Source organism: Lonchura striata, chromosome 12 (genome assembly GCF_050655825.1).
Source record: "Lonchura striata isolate lonStrDom1 chromosome 12, ASM5065582v1, whole genome shotgun sequence".
NCBI classification, from domain to species: Eukaryota; Metazoa; Chordata; class Aves; order Passeriformes; family Estrildidae; genus Lonchura; species Lonchura striata.
In genome coordinates this window covers 20,503,726-20,521,662 of record NC_140714.1, presented here as the reverse complement: position 1 = coordinate 20,521,662, position 17,937 = coordinate 20,503,726, and the positions used below count along the sequence as shown (strand labels likewise).

General features: G+C 49.3%; 1 protein-coding gene and 1 pseudogene across 2 annotated transcripts; both read right to left on the bottom strand.

The window, feature by feature from the left end:
* Positions 1-6,808: 6,808 nt before the first annotated feature.
* LOC146766303 (uncharacterized) lies at positions 6,809-11,444 on the bottom strand (annotated as a pseudogene). Its single transcript, XR_014958193.1, has one exon. The product of XR_014958193.1 is annotated as an uncharacterized LOC146766303 (transcript).
* Positions 11,445-11,645: 201 nt separating this feature from the next.
* LOC146766302 (uncharacterized) lies at positions 11,646-15,549 on the bottom strand. Its single transcript, XM_085590196.1, has 2 exons — positions 12,675-15,549; positions 11,646-11,690 (listed from the first exon to the last, which is right to left on the bottom strand). Exons 1-2 carry the CDS (start codon positions 14,244-14,246, stop codon positions 11,646-11,648), a joined length of 1,617 nt encoding a protein of 538 aa, XP_085446322.1. The 5' UTR covers positions 14,247-15,549.
* Between the last annotated feature and the right edge of the window lie 2,388 nt (positions 15,550-17,937).

The following is a 17,937-nucleotide window of genomic DNA, read 5'->3' as shown; positions in this document are numbered from 1 at the left end:
AAGGCTATCGTTCAAGGAACATATCATTTATATTTCTAAACTCACACTCTTTGTTTTGATGTAACCCACAAAGTTCCTGCTCTGCAAGGCCAGTGGACATGGTTTATTGCCTTTAAACCTGTTCCAAGGTGATCTTTTTTATCCTTCACTGTACTTTGGAAAAGCAATTCCACGGGACAAGAACTCATCTTAAATCTTTGGTGCTCATGCCAAGGAGAACGTGACAGCCCTGACAAGCTGTGTGACTCCTTGTAGCACCAGGAGTTGTGTCATTCATCCCTGACAGCCATCTTAAACATCACGTGTCCTCGCAATGGCTTTTAAATCCTACAGATGTTTAAAGAAATACTTATATTTTCTTTGATCTTCTCCAACCATGCAAGTATTAACATACACAATGCTGACAGAAAGACACTGGATAAAATGGTTATTTTTAGAATTTCCTCACTTCATTAAACAATACAGTAGCTATGATGCCACAAATAACACACTATGAATAATGCCAGTGGCACACAGGGACCCTCCTTCACAGCAGGGCCCGGAGCTGGGATAGTAAAGCCAGTGCTGCACTCTGAGAAGAAAGTCCACAGTCTGAGCTGTTGATGTCATTAAACTAATTTGCAGCTCATTGTGATGATGATGATATCACTGTGATGATGATAGTATCATAGAACATTTCTTTTTTTTTCCTCCCCCAAATAAAATGGTGCCATTCAGCTTCTGGAGAAAAGAACTCTCAAAGGTGCAGTTTGGCAGTCATGGAGGCAGAGGTGGGGGAGAGACAGATATGCCCTGGAGGGATGCTCTGGTGGGCTCCAGCATTTAAACAAGCTACATTGATACAAAGACTGGGCCATTTTCAATACTAAATGGCTGCATTAAATGGTTTTCCAGGCCTTATGCTGGCCAGAAAGCTTTTAAAGCCCATGGGAGTTTAGCCTCCATGAGAAAGGCAGCATCAGTTCCTGTGCCAGGTGAGACATAGTGTTCAAAAGCTCAGCTTGTGTTTACAGAAGCCACCAGCCTAATGTAAGCAAGGCCAGAAAGCTTCTCCAGTTCTGCTGAGCGGGTGTGGCAGAGCTGTTGTGTTTTACAGCAGCTCCATGGCAGCGCAGCAGCTGCAGCAGAGGGCTCAGGACAGCCCTGGGGGGAGCAGGGCGGATGGAAGCTGAGCAAAGCCCCTGCTCTATGACTGAGGCACTTTGTGCAGAAGCCAACAAAGATGGTGACTTGAAGAGATTCCTGCTGTGCTCAAAGTTTGCCTCTGAAGACTGAGAGGTGATCTTGTCAGGAATCCCAAAAAACATCAGGGAAAAGGTTTTAGGTTAGTTGTTGTGATTAGGCACAAGTTTCTGGTAGGAAAAGATACTCTGAACAGGGCTTTGAGTCACAGGGTGGCTTAGTTCTTCATAGAGGATAGATTACCAATTGAATACAATTTTAATTTTTATTCTAGAAGTGTAAAAATATTCTAAGTTTTTCTGAATTCTAAAACTACTTTGAAAAATATAGAACTGTTGAGGGAAAAAGGACAAAATATTTGAAGAATTTTCTATGACAAATAATCCTAAATCTTGCAAAATGAAAAATAAACACAGTAGCTGCTGGTCTCAGGAGCCCGATGCCCAGCTGCTGCCTGCCCAGCACTGGCTGTGCCCACACAAGCAGCTCTGCCCGTGCTGGTGGTAGCACCCAGGGACCAGAGCTGAAGCCCAAAGATGCTGCTGGAGTCAGATCATCCACTGGCAGGAGGGCTACACCTCCTGTCCTGGCTGGACACCAGGGTCAACGCCTTTGGGGGCAGAGGTTTCTGTTATGGGTGGTGACAGCATGACCCCATCAGTAAGTGGGTATTGCAGCTGTGGAAGGAATGGTGCAAATTGGCTTGGGGATGGATGATAACAGGAGCAGTTCACCATGACTGAAGTCTTTGTCCGGTCTCGTGAAGCTGCAGAGGCGCTGCTGTGGAGAGAGCAGTGGCTGAGGCCCCAGCTGCCAGTGGCACACAGGGACCCTCCTGCACAGCAGGGCCCAGAGCTGGCAAGGCTCCCCAGCACGGCTGGAGCGGCTGGCACACCTTGGCCCAGCTGCACAGCTGCCCCTCGAGGCCCCGGCGAGCAGGGGACGGCTCTGGGCAGCTCCCTGGCCAGGAGCGGCCCCCGAGCGCCTCTGCCTTTCAGGGGCAATCTCGTCCCCGCTCTTTCTCCTGCCCACCTTGCTGTGCATCTGCCCTGTGCCCCTGGGGCTGCTCTTGGCCAGGCAGCCTCAGGGGGAGCCAGCACTGGCTGCAGCCCCAGCGGCCCCCCAGGACAAGGCCCAGCAATGGAGAGGCCAAGGAAAGCACTGGGCAGCAGCAGAACCCTCAGCAGAGTGCTTTGGACAGCCATGGACAGGGCACAGCTCCATTGCAGCCTCACTTGAAATCCTTCCTATCTACATTAGACTTTTAAAAGAAGTTGTTTGAGGGAAAGATGATCAAAACACTCACCATATTCTCATGCAGTAATACAAGACTCCAACACAGGTGAACATGAAGGAAAGCTCCAAAAAAATAAGACCTGTCATTAACTGTACAAAACAACGTGTTTCCCAATGGCAACCACTTCTGAGGCTGTTCTGGGCATCAGGAACAGGTGTTGTGGGGCCGGCTGCATCTGTGGGAGCAATGGGGAGCGTGAGCCCGCGCTGTGCTGCACTGCTGAGCTGGCAGCACGGTGCATACGGCCAGGACGTTCTCTGTTTGCCCAGAGCTGGGGCCTGCAGGCACCTTGCCGCCCCTTGGCACAGGCTGTGCCCCCCAACAAAGCCCAGCAGGCCGGCAGGAGAGCCCGGGGCCAGCGCAGCTGCTTGGGCCGTCGCTGCTTGGAGGGACAGGGGCCAAACCCATCCCTGAGCAGCCCCTGCCAGCCCTGGCCCTCCCTGCTCCGTGACAGCTCCCCCAGCCCCAGGGGACAGAGCCAGGCCCTGTCAGGACCCAGTGCAGCCCCTGCCCAGCCGGGAGCCAGGGCTGGCTCTGGCCCTGGGCTGGCAGCAGGGCTCCCGCTCGGGGCTGCTCCTGTGCCTGGGGCCTCTGGGCACTCAGGGCAGCTGCGGGAGCAGCTGCAGCGGGAGGGACGTTGGTGCAGAGTCCCGATTCCCCGGGGCTGCCAACGAGCTCCAGAGCCCTGGAAGCCGAGGCGCCTCCAGCTTTGGCTGCTGCCGGGCCGTGCAAGGGCAGGGCCTGGGGGAAGAGCTGCTGCCACACAGCCCCGCCGAGGGCTGAGCCCGGCTGAGCCCGGCACTGCAATCACCTCCTGTGCCTGTGCCCGTGCCTGGCATCGCCTTCCTTCCTGCAGCAGAGGTTGGTTCTGAGCCACTGCTTCCTCCGGCATGTGCCTCCTTCTGCAGAGATGTTTGGTCCATTACTTGAGAAAGGAAGAGGACAGCTGGATCAGATGGAATCATCCACCATTCAGGGGGGTGGAATCTTCAGGGGGCAATGCTTTTTAAAGTCATGGTTAAGGATCAGAAAAACATCTGGGTTTTGGGACTAGGCCAGGGCCCTCCCTCCTCCAAAGAGCTGCCAGGCCTGAGCAGAAGTCAAGAGGGGATGGCCCAGGGCGAGGGCACACACGTGCATGGTTCTGTCCTGGCACCTGCAGCGATGCCCCCCTGGCCGAGCTTTGGGCTCTGAGCTGGCAGCTCTCGCAGGGGGAAAGGCCTTGACCTACCCTCAGCATCTCCCAGAGGCTCAATCCTGAACGTGGGTTGGGAAGCCAGATCACTTTTACCAACAGGGTTACCTGCAAAGAAAGGCAGGACAGAACAGCTCCTGTGGCACTGCTGAAGATTCTCCTTCAGGCCACAGTGGCAGTGAGTGCCCCTGGGTGATTGGTGCCCTCCAAGGCACTCCCTCAGCTCTGCCTTCCACCCTGGAGCAGGGGCAGGGGGACCACGAGCCTGTGGTGGCCCCACACTGGGATGGAAGGAGCCCCTTGCGGGGCAGTCAGGGCAGAAAGGACTCCCCAGAGCTGCCAGCAGCTCTAAACCCAGCCCCAGCCAGGGCCAGGGCTTGGCAGCAGCAGCAGGAGCAGCTCAGGCTCCCTGGGGCTGGCAAAGGAGCTGTGAAAGGCTCAGCCCCGGGGCACAGCCCTGGGCCCAGTCCCTTCCCTCTCTGCTCTTCTCTGGGGCTGCACAGAGCACACGGAAGGAGACACTGGCATTGCACATGGGTGGAAGATGGACAGCCAAATGCTCCTTCCTCCCAATGACAGCGATCATATGGGATCACTGTTGGGCACTGGAGTAGAGATTTGGAGGCCAAAATTTCCAGAACACAATGAATTTTAGAGGATCTTAAGGTAAATGATACATGAATAATTCTGTTGACCATGATTACTCGTGGACCATTATTTCACTGTCAGGAAAGGGTTTCTTATAACCTACCTTCACCAGGCTTCAAGATCCTTAAACCGCAGTTTCCCAGCGTTTCCAAACACTGCAAGTCACGGTCCCAATCTAGAAAGGAGCACAGATGGGAAATGTTCCATGGTGTGCTGGGATCCCCCCTTCTATGGGGAAGTGAGCACTGCACGGGGCTCAGGTAAAGCTGTGTGCCTGCACTGCCAAGCAGCAGAGAGGGCAGCTCAAGGCTCAGCAGGGCTCAGGCCCAGAGGCACAGCAATTTCCTCCTGTGACTGTGCCTGGCAGTGCCTCCCTTCCTGCAGCAGAGGCTGCCAATGAGCCACTGCTTCCTCTGGGAAACTCAGCCTTCAGCACAGCCTCTCCTTCCACTTCTGGAGAAAGGAAAAGGGACAGCTGGATCAGGTGGGGCTGTTCCCCAGTGGGAAGGTGGCATCTTCAGGAGGCAAGGCTTGTCAAAGTCATGGATAGGCTTCAGGAAATCAGATGGGATTTGAGGTGTCTTCTTAGGGCCTTCCCTCTTCCAAACAGCTGCCCCTCCAGATGTGCTCAGTGACTGGGAAATTGCAGGGGACATCAGGGTGTGCATGGCCTGTGCTGCAGTTAGGGCTCCATGCCAGCTGGTGCCAAATGCCTTCCTGCAGAGGCTGGGGAGAAGCTGCAGCCAGCCCAGGATGGGAAACAGCCCTGCAGCCGTGAGAGCAGCAGCGGGGCAGCGAGGCTGCCATGGATCCCTTCCCGCTGTGCCGAGCACGGCCTGTCCAGATGTGCAGGGAAAGGCCCCGGCTGCTGAGTCCCAGGGGAAGGCTGAGGGAAATGCACCCACCTTGTCCGGCCTGTTCCATTTCCTTCAGCATTTGGCTCATGTGTTTGGATGGCTCATGGGGTTTCTTGTGTTCTGTAGCTTTGTTCTTTCTCATCGGGGGCCCTTAGAGCAACATAGTTCCATTTCTCAGAAATGAATCCACAAAACCAGGGCTCAGCCTGTGGGGTCAGCAGGAACACACGACTCACCCCTGCGATGGGAGCTGGGCTTGTTTGCAGCTACCAGCAAAGGAGCCTGAAAAGTCCTCCCTGCAGCCACACCTGTAACTCAAGAGCCACAGAAGCTTCTGCCATCTCTGCAGATCTGCACGGGCAGCAATGAGCTGCAGGAGCGGGGAGGGGATGGCCCAGGGTGAGGGCACACACGTGCATGGTTCTGTCCTGGCACCTGCAGCGATGCCCCCCTGGCCGAGCTTTGTAATCTGAGCTGGCAGCTCTCCCAGAGGGACAGGACTTGACCTACTCTCAGCATCTCTCAGAGGTTCATTCATGGACATGGTTTTAGAAACTGGATCGCCATCATCAACATGTTGAGCTGCAAAGAAAGGCAGGACAGAACAGCTCCTGTGACACTGTAGGAGATCCTCAGGCTGCATCCAAGGCTCAGCCCTGTGGCACTGCCCTGGGCCTGGCCCCTTCCCTCTCTGCTCTTCCCAAGGGCTGCACAGAGCACATGGAAAGACACTCTGGCATTGCACATGGGTGAAAGATGGACAGCTAAATGCTCCTTCCTCCCACTGACTGATCCTATGGGATCATTCAGGGCTCTAGAAGGGAGCTGGACATGGTTTCCAGATTCTTTTTACCATGAAATTATGTTAAAGGAAATAGCTGCTGAGTGAACTCTTGCCACATTGACTCTGATTATTCTCTCAGGAAAGGCACAGGGAGAACTTGCCTCTAGCATTCTCCAACATTTTCAAGCCGTCATCCAGAAGGGCATCCAGATAATGCAGTTTACGATCCCAGTCTAGAAGGGAGCACAGATCAGACCCATTTCCATGGTGTGCTGGGATCCCTTTCTGCCTCAGGGAACTGGGCAATGCAAGGGGCTCAGGCAAGTCTGTGGGAGTCAAGTGGCAATGGACAAGGTCAAAGCTGCAGAGGGGCTGGAGGAGCTCTGGGCTGGCTCCTGGTCACTCTCCACACTCTTTCCCTGCCCTGTGTGACATCCTGGGAGAGGAAAATGGGGCTTCCCAGGGCCCATGGGGGCTCTCTCCCTCCCACAGAGGAAAGCCTCCCTAAAGCCCACGGGAAATCCATCCCCAGTGCTTCCTGGCAAGCAGGGAACGCTGTCCCAACAAAGCTCCTGCTGGCTCACCTGCTCCCCGCGCTTGCAGCGGAGCAGCCCTGGCATCCCTGGCAGGCAGGGCCACGGCCAGGAGCAGCAGGAGGAGGAGGCGCAGAGCAAGGGCCATGGTGCCTTGCCCTGTGCCAGTCCCGCCGCTCTCGCTGCCACCACTGTCCCAATGTCACCAGCACTGCTGCCACCGCTGCTGCTGCCACAGCAGTTCTGCTCAAGGACTGCCTGCTCAGGCGTGATGGTGCTGTGCAGCCACGGAGCTCTGGGACCTCTGTGACCTCAGAGCCTGCTGTGAGCCTAGAGCCTGCTGTGACCCTAGAGCCTGCTGTGACCTCATGGCCTTAGGTGTAACCCCAGAGTGTACCCCCTTCTGTACAAATGGACTGCCCTGACTGTAAATGATTTTGCTTCATCCAAGGGCCATTTCTCTGAAAAACCTTTGTTTTGTCTGCTGACATTGCTGCTCAGGTTGAGTGCCGGGAGCTGCTCAGAATTCCTAGAATTCATACAGAATTCACAGAATGACCGGTTGGATAAGACCTTCAAGATCATTGAGTCCAACCCATGTCCCAATACCTGAACTAAAGGATGGCACCAAGTGCCACATCCAGTCTTTTTTTAAACACATCCAGGGACAGTGACTCCACCACCTCCCTGGGCAGGCCATGCCAGTACATTATCACTCTTTCTGTGCAAAACCTTTTCCTAACATCCAACCAATATTTCCCTTGGTGCTGCTTGAGTCTCTGTCCTCTGGTTCTGTCAGTGCTGCCTGGAGAAAGAGACCAACCCCACCTGACCACAGCCACCTTTCAGGAAGTTGTAGAGTGATAAGCTCACCCCTGAGTCTCCTTTTCTCCAGGCTAAACACCCCCAGGTCCCTCAGTCGTTCCTCACAGAGTTTGTGTTCCCAGCCCCTCTCCAGCCTCCTTGCCTCCTCTGGATGTGCTCGAGCATCTCAACATCCTTCCCAAACGGAGGGCCCAGAACTGGACACAGCACACGAGGTGTGGCCTCCCCAGTGCTGAGTGCAGGGGGAGAATGACCTCCCTGCTCCTGCTGGCCACACCATTCCTGACAGGGGCCAGGAGCCATTGGCCTTCTTGGCCACCAGTGCACACTGCTGGCTCGTTTTCAGCCAGCTGCTGACCAATGCCCCCAGGTCCCTTTCTGCCTGTGCACTGTCCAGTCATACCGTCCCCAGCCTATAACGCTGCAGGGCGTTATTGTTGCCAAAATGCAGGAGTTGGCACTCGGACTCACTAAACTTCATCCTATTGGACTCTGCCCATCCATCCAACTGTTCCAGGTCTCCCTGCAGAGCCCTCCTACCTTCCAACAGATCGACACACACTCCCAGCTTAGTATCATCTGCAGATTTACTAATGAAAGGCTCAATCCCCTCATCCATGTGGTCTATAAAAATATGGAACAGAGCTGGCCCAGCACAGAGTCCCAAGGGACACCACTGGTGACTGTCCCCAGCTGGATGCAACACTGCTCACCACCACTCTCTGGGCCAGCTATGCAGCCAGTTCTGAGCCCAGCACAGAGTGCTCCTGTCCAAGCTGTGGGCTGCAGCTTTTCCAGAAGTGTGCTGTGGGAGACAGTGCCAAAGGCCTTGCTGAAATCCAAACAGACACACCCACAGCCTTTCCTGCATCCACCAGGAGAGTCACCTAGTCATAAAAGAAGATCAGGTTGGTCAGACACAACCTACCCCCAGGATCCTCCTTCCCACCCTTTTTGTGAATGGGTTCACATTGGCCAGCTTCCACTCATCTGGGACCTCAGCAGTGAGCCAGGGCTGCTGGCAAATGATGGAGAGCATCTCTACAAGCTCATCTGCCAGCTCCCTCATCACCCTGGGGTGGATTCCATCTGTTCCCATGGATTTATTGAAGCGATACGCGGAATAAATAAATAGACTCCACAACTCGATGTAGTTATGAAGTGGGTATGTATGACAGCGCCCGGCACAAGTGAGATAGCTCTCCAAAATCTTGTGCCCCAAGCTGGAGTTTGTCCCACAATTTTATTCACAAAGGTGTTCCATATGCAATGCATTACACAACTTTTCTATGCATATTCAACCCCTGACCCCGCCTGTCTTCGCCTCTCATGCTAAATAGGTCCACGCCCTTCTGGGCATGCATGGTTTTTTGTGGTGGTCTTTAGGGGGTCTCTTGTGGTCTTTTGAGGCTGATACCATAGTCTTCCTCTGCATTGAACTTTTGAACTCTTCTCCTCTGCGCATGCGCTTTTAGTCTTCTGCTATCTTATCTGGATAAGTCCATCATCCTTGACAGAGGGGCCTTCTTATCTGAGTTCTTTGCATTCCTGGTCTTCTCTGGTATTTGTCTTTTTGCAAGAAGCTTTAATTTTTTTTTTTTTTTCTTCTCTCTTTCCTATGTCTTTTGCGCCATGGCAGAGGTTTCTTAAAATTCAACACATGATTCTACAAACATGATACATTCATTTTTTTTGATATACTCATTTTTGATACATTCATTTTTGATACATTAATTTTGTTAGCTCAAGTGATCTCTAGAAAATCTCTTATTTCAGTCCCCCCTTTTCTTAAAAGATAGTAAATTCTTTTACTACAGGGGTCCTGGTCTAGATTTTATCCCACTATTATGACAGTTTTCTTTTAGCAGGATTCCATGAATTCTAGAGAGTGAAGTCAGAATGGCCACACGTTGTAACATATTCCAATTCCACAAGAGTGTTAAAATAGACATTATTAGACTTATAGTAACTAATATTAATAAAACAATAATGGGGTGACACAGAGTGTTCATGATCCCCATTGCAGTCGGTGACCATCCGAATAGTGCATCCCACCAGTTATGACTTCCGTCTTGTTTTATTCTTTGCAGGACTCTGTTTATTTTAGTTACGTCATGATGGACTGTAACCAGAGTTCTCTGCCCATTCTTGTGAATCTCTTCTATAATTTTGATTATATCTTGATGTTTCATTAATTGTTTTACCAGAGTTAAATTCATTCCAATAGGTGTGGGTACTAATTCATTGTAGGTTGTGTAGTTTGATTTTATGAACTGGTGGGATACGACTGGTGCTGAGTATATAAAGTCACACCCAGTAATCTTGATGAAGTTGCAAATGCAGAAATTTGAATGATTTTTACTAGATAAGGGGACTTTGTTTTTATTAATTTCTATAACATTACACACAGTTCTCAAACACACACAGCCATTGCCTATATATACTAGTATAGTTTATTGGTTGGTGTCTGGGTGGATTTCAAAGTGGCAAATGCCCTGATCAGTGTCAAGGCATATGTCTTGAGCACTAATCAGATTACTCTCACAGATGAATCCCTGTTGTTCTCGAGCAATGCAAGGCTCTAGGTTAATGGTTTGCCATTTCCCTTGGTTTTTCCAGGCTCATGCCCTGTGTTCTGAGGGGTATAGTACTGACTTTTCATGACCCAACCCTACAGCAACAATGGGGTGAATAGTGTGAACCTTTGGCATTACGAATAGTGAGCACAAAGGCAGTAGCAGTGTTAGTGGTAGGATCATATGTAAAATTTACCATGGTCCACCAAGACTGGAGGTCTCTCTCAAAGTCTGTAGCATTGTCCCAGACAACTTTTCATATTTCAGCTGGAAACACCCCTTCACTCCCTTTCCTTATGATTAAAGCAGCTGTTGACTGTATCCATAATTGCGCTTGTATACAGCTAAGGGCTAAAGATATGTTCTCTTGAGCTCCTTCTAATGCATCTACCAGTAAGCTATGGTCCTGATCTTCAAAGTCTCTCCATTTTGGCAGCACTCTTGAGACTTGCCACTGACTATTTCCTAGTGCTAATAGAGATGACTGTAAAGGCTGTTTTAATTTTGTCAGATCGCTAGTTGCTATAGCTAATTTATTCATTAATATTTCTGAGTCAATCCCATTCAAAACTCCTAACCCGGTCCCTAATATCCCAGTTAAATCCCTTTGCATTCTATCTCAGAGGTGTACTTGTTTTTGTAGCCACTTTGTCCATCCTTCGAAGGATGACCTTAGGAAAGGGGAGCAGGCTGGCTGAACTGTCGAGATATTAGCTTGCATTAACAGTTCAACACGTTTAAGGGACCATTCTGGGTTAAATAACAGTTTCTGTTGACCCGTATTCCTTATAACATATGGCCCGATTTCATAAACTCTGGGTTCAAGATTGAATGGTATATTTTGGGTTTGCGCTTGAGTGCTGGAGTGGGTTGTAGTAGGTTTGGCTATAGCACTTATTGTAAATTTGAAAGACAGCCCAATAGTGTCACAGGCCCAGAGGCAAACCACATCAACAGTTTATCTTAATTTGAATTTGTACCAATAGTCTAATTCACTTGGATGATTGCAGATCTTCTGGCGCTTATTCACACTGATTTGGGTTACTTTATTGTGGGTAGTCCCATTAATCATCCGACACCCTATTTCAATTACCTCTCCTACGGTCCCTTGAAGTGACCACAACTTCTGTTTTTGCCACTCTTGTTGTGTATATATTTGGTTACTGTGCATGACCAGAGTTGTTAGATTTAAACCTTTTAAATCGGAAGACTTCCCCATGGATCCCATGTATTGAGTAAAGGCTTGGGACCAAAGCCATTTAGCGTTGTTCTGACTAGGTTTACCTTCTAATTGTTGGAATACAGCTATGATTATAAACAACATTTCAGCAAGAGTCCCCGTCCACCATGATACATTCATTTTGTCCGAGTTAATTTTAGTTTCAGTTCACCATCACCCGGTGTTATCTTCCAAGTGTCTTCTGGAGCTTTCTTAACCCGGCTGTGGTGAATCCACGTGTTTTGTTCTTTAATCTTGATTGCGGTGAAGGTAGTAAGGAGTACTTGGTATGGTCCCTCCCACTGTGGTTCCAGGGCTTTCTCTGTAAGAGACTTAACATATACATAGTCTCCAGGTTGTACGTCATGTACCGGTGCATCCAGCCCTGCACCCTGAGTTCCAGCCACATATTTCTCGATTGCTCTAAGTTATTTATTTAGAGCAATCATATAGGAGGTTAGTGATACGTCCTGGGCAGACGTTCCCTTCTGCACCCCATATGATCTCCCATAAAGTAATTCAAAGGGACTCAGTTTTTCTTTGGTCCTGGGTTTGGTTCGAATCCGCAGTAGTGCTAATGGGAGGGATTGAGGCCACGGCAAATTAGCCTCCTGTCCCATTCGTACAATTTGTTGTTTGATCAAATGATTAATTTTCTCTACTTGACCACTTGATTGTGGGTGTCTTGGTTTGACAAGACAGGAGTCTGTGAAAGAGGGCAAAGCCTCCTGTGCAATGGAGAACGGCAAACCCCCCTCCCTCTGAATTACCAGGATCTTTAAATTAAAAGGCTCTCAGGCAAAGATATGGGAGTGGGAGTAACAATTCTTTACTAGGAGAAAACTAGACAATAATTTAAAAAGGCAAATGCAATCGGCACAAACAAAACCAGTGAAAGAAAAAGTCCAGAACCTGAGGGATGCCAGTATCAGTTCTGCTGGGACAATTGCTTCCCTTGCAATAGTTGATGAATTGCAGCTGCAGTGGTGATCTTTAGAAGGGTATACTTTTCCTCTGAAGATCTGGTGGCAGTGGGGCCGGTCTTCCTCTGCGCCGGGGTTGCCTCTGAGCTCCGCCGCCGTCGGCTCAGCACGCGCCGGCTGCTTCGCTGCGAGTGCCGCCGAAGAGAGCTGCTTCTCCGGGAATCCCGCGAAGAGAGAAAAAGTGAGCTGCTTCTCTCCCTAAAAGCTACCCCTTTATACCATAATAGAGTGCTTGGCTTCCCCTCTGGGCGGGACCCCCCTCACTTACCAGCCCGGCAGGGAGTCAGTCAATAGTGTATAAACAAACCATTGCCTTTACGGGGCAAACCATTGTCTCTGAGAGAGATAACAAAACCTGTCCGACAGGTTTGCCTTCAACAGATGGCAAATAGAATACAAGCTTATTTTACAACCCAGGACAGTGGGTTATATGGGTTGTGAAGTTCCCAGTCCATGCCCAAGTATTGGCTCACCTGTTGTACTAATTTTGCAATAAAATGTGATCCTCTATCTGAGGAGATTGTAGCCGGGACCCCAAATCGTGGTATGATTTCTTGTACCAATACCTTAGTTACCTCCCGAGCTTTAGAAGTCCTAGTGGGGAATGCTTCTGGCCATCCTGAAAAGGTATCTGTTAAGACCAATAGAAACTTATACCCCCCTTTTCTTGTCAATTCCGTGAAATCAATCTGCCACTGTTGCCCTGTCCCCTGGCCCTTCCCAATCTGGCCAAGTTTTGGTTTGGGAATATTCTTGGGGTTTGTCTGGAGGCAAAGGTCACATTGTCGAGTCACTTGAGTGATGGTGGCTCGTAAATGTCTGGCTATGATTCTTTCATTCAAATATTTATACAGAGCATCAATTCCCCAATGTGTTTTCCAGTGCTCCTCCCTTACTAGGGACCATAATAAATAGGAGGGTATGACTAACTTTCCTTCTATGGTGGCCCATCCCTCTGGGTTATAATCCCCTTTTTGCTCTTGAATCAATTTTGTGTCCAATTTATTGTATTTTGGCTTACCTTCATGGGAAATTTGCCCATCTGGAATCAGGGCTGCCTCAGTTATTACCTCAATTTTTGCCGCTTCTTTTGCTTTCCTATCCGCCATCTCGTTTCCTTCTTCCAATTCTGAGTTTATCCTCTGATGTGCTTTAATGTGCATGATCACTACTTTCTCTGGCAACTGAACTGCTTCTAGAAGTTGCAGTATTTCAGATGCATGTTTAATGTTTTTCCCTTGAGAGTTCAGCAGTCCTCTCTCTCTCCAGATGGCTCCATGAGCGTGCACTACTCCAAATGCATACTTTGAGTCCGTATATATATTTATCTCTTTCCCTTTTGCCAATTCTAAGGCCCGAGTTTGAGCGACTATCTCGGCCTTTTGTGCAGAGGTATTCGTTGGCAGGGGTCCAGATTCTATTACCTCTTTGCAGGTAGTTACTGCGTACCCGGCGTGCCGTTTTCCACTGATGACGTAACTGCTTCCATCAGTAAACCAGACTTCTGCATTCTCAAGAGGGGTGTCCTTCAGGTCAGGGCAGCTGGAATAGGTGGCCTCGATGGTCTCTAGGCAGTCGTGTTCCACCGGTTCGCCTTGGTTTCCACTGAGGAAGGAGGCTGGATTGACAATGTTAGTCACCACTATCTCTACATCATCTTGCTCTACCATAATAGCTTGGTATTTCAGGAATCGCTGTGGGGAAAGCCAGTGTCCGCCTTTCACCTCCAGTACTGCAGACACCGTGTGGGATACTAGCACAGTCATTTTATGGCCCAGGGTGAATTTACATGCTTCTTGGATGTTCACTATGACTGCTGCCACAGCCCTGAGGCACCCAGGCCACCCTTTGGCGGCTGTGTCTAATTGCTTAGAGAAATAAGCAACTGCTCTCCGGTATGGGCCGAGGTCCTGTGCTAATATTCCCAAGGCAATTCCTTGCTTCTCATGGGAGAACAAAAGGAAAGGCTTACTCACGTCTGGCAATCCCAGAGCTGGAGCTGACATGAGGGCTTTTTTCAGTTGGTTGAAAGCCTGCGTAGCTTCTTTTGTCCATTGGATGTCCCTGCTTTCGGTTGCAATTAGTTCATATAAGGGCTTCACAAACAGTCCATAATTATAGATCCATAATCTGCACCACCCCGTCATCCCCAGGAAAGTTCGTAATTCCTTTACAGTTTGAGGTTTTGGGGTTTAACATATTGCTTCCTTCCGGCTTTGGCCCAGGCTACGTTGTCCAGCATTGACTTCGTAACCCAGATAAATTACTTTCTGTTTGCCTACTTGGGCCTTTTTCTTTGATACCCGGTACCCTTGGAGCCCCAGAAAGTTCAAGAGGCTTACTGTCCAGGCCACGCATGCTTCCTTCGTTCGTGTGGCTATCAGGATGTCATCTACATACTGTAGCAGCTTCCCTTCCTCGGGAGGGGCTTTACAGGTCTCTAATTCCTTTGCAAGTTGCTCTCCAAACAGAGCGGGTGAGTTTTTGTATCCTTGTGGGAGTCTCATCCACGTAAGTTGGGTCCTTCGCCCACTTTTGGGGCTTTCCCATTCAAATGCAAAAATTTTCTGACTGGCTTCATGGATAGGAAGGCAAAAGAAGGCATCTTTTAAATCTAAAATGGTAAACCAAGTTAATTCGGGTGTTAAGCAAGTTAATAACGTGTAGGGATTGGCCACCACAGGATACAGATCTTCAGTTACCTTGTTCACAGCTCGCAGATCTTGTACTAACCGGTATGACCCATCAGGTTTGCGGACCGGTAGGATAGGGGTATTAAAATCAGACTGACATCCCTTTAATAATCTTAGACGCAAAAAGTTCTCAATTACTGGGCTAATCCCTTCCCTATCCTCCCTCCTCAAGGGATACTGTTTAACTCTGACCGGTTGCTTTCCTTCTTTTAGCCGGATCTGTATAGGGGAAGCATTTTTCGCTCTCCCTGGTACATCAGAGGCCCACACCCCAGGGAATACCTGATCCATTACCTCTTTATTAATTTCAGTTTTCCTCATGACTTCGTTAGTGGTTAATATCAAACTTAATATTTCTACATATTTTTGATCGTTTACCTCCAGGGTCATTTCCCCATTTTTAAATGTAATGGTTGCTTGTAATTGTGCTAGCAAATCTCTGCCCAAAAGTGACTCAGGGGAGTTGGGCATATATAGGAATTTGTGGATTCCCCACTGCTTTTCCAGTTTGTATTTGAGTGGCTTGAAGAAAAATGCCTTTTCAGTTTGGCCAGTCGCACCCGTAACTAATAGCATAATCATCTCCTATGGGCATCAAAGCTGTATTTAGAACTGAGTATGTTGTCCCAGTATCAATTAGGAATTTTACTTCTTTCTCCATTTCCCCCAGCTTCAGATTTATAACCAGAGGGCCTGCTGGGGTAGTCTCCTCCAGTCCCCCCTAATTTTCCTGCACATGGGCCACTACTCCCCCCCTTTGATTCCCTTGACCATTTTGTTTCCATTCTGGACAGCCCCTCTTCCAATGGCCCTGTTTCCGACAATTTGCACATTGATTTTTGCCCAACCGGGGGGGGCCTTGCCTGGATGGCCCCTGACTGCTTCCATGTTTTCCTCTCTGCTCCTCCTGTTCTATTGCTACTAAATTTTTCATCCCTCGCTTATATCCTTCTTCCCTGTTGCTAAAGATCCTCCAAGCTTCTCCCAGTAGAGTTTCTAAATTCCGGGCATTTTCTTCTCGAACCTTTTGGAGTTTCCGCCTAATATCCTCTGTGGACTGCCCCAAAAATAGATTAACTAGTTGTTGTATCCCCACCTCAGATGCAGGGTCTAGTGGTGTATAGCGCCGCATTGCATTTCTCAAACGGTCTAGGAACTCTGTGGGGGATTTCGAGGGTCCCTGTTTAATAGCATATTGAGCTGACCAATTTATGGTTTTAGGCATTGCTCTTTCCACTCCCAATATCACCCAGTCTTGATATTTCTTTAGCTTTTGTCTCTCTTCTGGTTGGTTTGGGTTCCAGCCCGGGTCTTGAAGTGGAAAATGTTCCCTTAGATCTACTTGTTGTTGTCTAAAATGGTCCGCTACCAGATCTCCTGCTGTTTTTAGAACCAACTGCTTTTCTGTTTCAGTGAATGCATCTAATAACAATTGAATGTCACCCCAGTCTGGGTTGTGTTGCTTCATAGTGTATCGTAAACGTTTAGCAGTGTTGACTGGGTCATTTTGGTAATCTCCCGCAACCCTTTCCCATGCTTCCAAATCAAGGGTGGAGAATGGTACCTTAACTAGTACCTTTTCTCCCTCCGATGTTACTGTCTCTCGTAAAGGGGCTTGCAATATTTGTCCTCTGGTTCGGGATGCAATTGGGCTGCTTATGGGGGTTGGAGCGTGTGTTCTTTCTGAAGGAAGAGAAGGGGTAGGTGGAACAGGTGATGCAGGTGGTGTGTGTAGTGTAGGTCTTGCAGGTGATGCAGGTGGTGCTGATGCCTCTCCTAAGTTCTCACCCCTTCCTTCTTGCCTTCCTAAGTGAGGACTAAATAGATCGCTTGGATCTTGTTCTTGTTCTTCTAGTGCTGTGCGATAAACTTTATCTATCCTGGTGCACCTCTGTCCTATACTACAGGCTGAGCAGCACCGTTTAAGTTTCCCCATTTTGCCTCTGTTTTCTTTTTCAAGAGCTAGAACGAGGGGATCAGAGGGGGCCCTGATGTCACAGTCCCTTTGCCAATCAGGGTTATTTCGGAGGGAGAAAAACATATCACAATAAGAAACTTCCTCCCATTTCCCTTCCCTTCATAAAAATAGCATTAGCTGTAACAAGGTATTATACTGTAATATACCTGTAGGAGGCCATCTGGCCCCCTCCTCTAGGCGATAGAGTGGCCACCAATGGGAGCAATATTTGATTAAACTCTTTATATTTTCCACACCCCCTTGCCTGCTATTTCTTTCCAGTGAGCTAAGATGCATCCTAATGGGCTGGCCTTGGATACTTCTGTACTTTGTTTTGCTCCCATTATGTCTTCCTAGAGCAAACTTAACTTATTTTAATCACATATGTAACTTGTTTGCCCCTTCCCGCACAAATTACAAATTCCTACAAGTTTAATCCAGACCACTGGGGAGGAAAAAGAAAAACAGAATTTTTTTATTTTTTTTTTTTTTTAGTTAGAACTCAGCAGCAGATGCTCTTGATCTTGAACGGCAGTATCACCGCATAACAAGCACTTAGTAACCAGTGATGCTTGTAAGTGGTGCTTGCAAGTCCTAACTTGTACTAGATGTGCTAGTAGCTAGCCGTGTTCAAAGCAATTTTATAAACCGCAGCTTGTGCACGCCCACTGCGCTATTGGCCAAACTGGGCTTAGAGTACTTTTGTTAGCTCTGAGCTGCGCTCTCACTCACCAGAGACAGCCCTTGCCCTGCATGCGCACTGCTTACCGCACTAAGCAGATGCGCCCGTCTGCTCTATCAGACAGTGCTGGCTGAGAGCTGCCTCACCCCCACGCTTTCCAGCAATATCGCAACGCCGCGCCGCGAGCTACCTCACCCTCTTAAACTCACACAGACACCCACACATATGCAAGCACGCACGTCCAGACGTAACAAACACACCACACTGAAACTGGGATTTCTCCCTTTCCCCAAGCCGCTCTATCGACCACAGGGAAACCTTTTCCCCCGCTCCAGCCGCGCAATCAGCTTTGCGGGGGGTGCAACCTCTCCCCTTCCCCAAGCTGCGCAATCAGCCTCGGGGGGGAACCTCTCCGCCACCAATCTCACTCTTGGTGGCGGTCTGCTTGCAAGCCCCTTTGGCAAACCAGAGCGCAAAAACGTCTTAATGCGACTTATCAGTGCCAT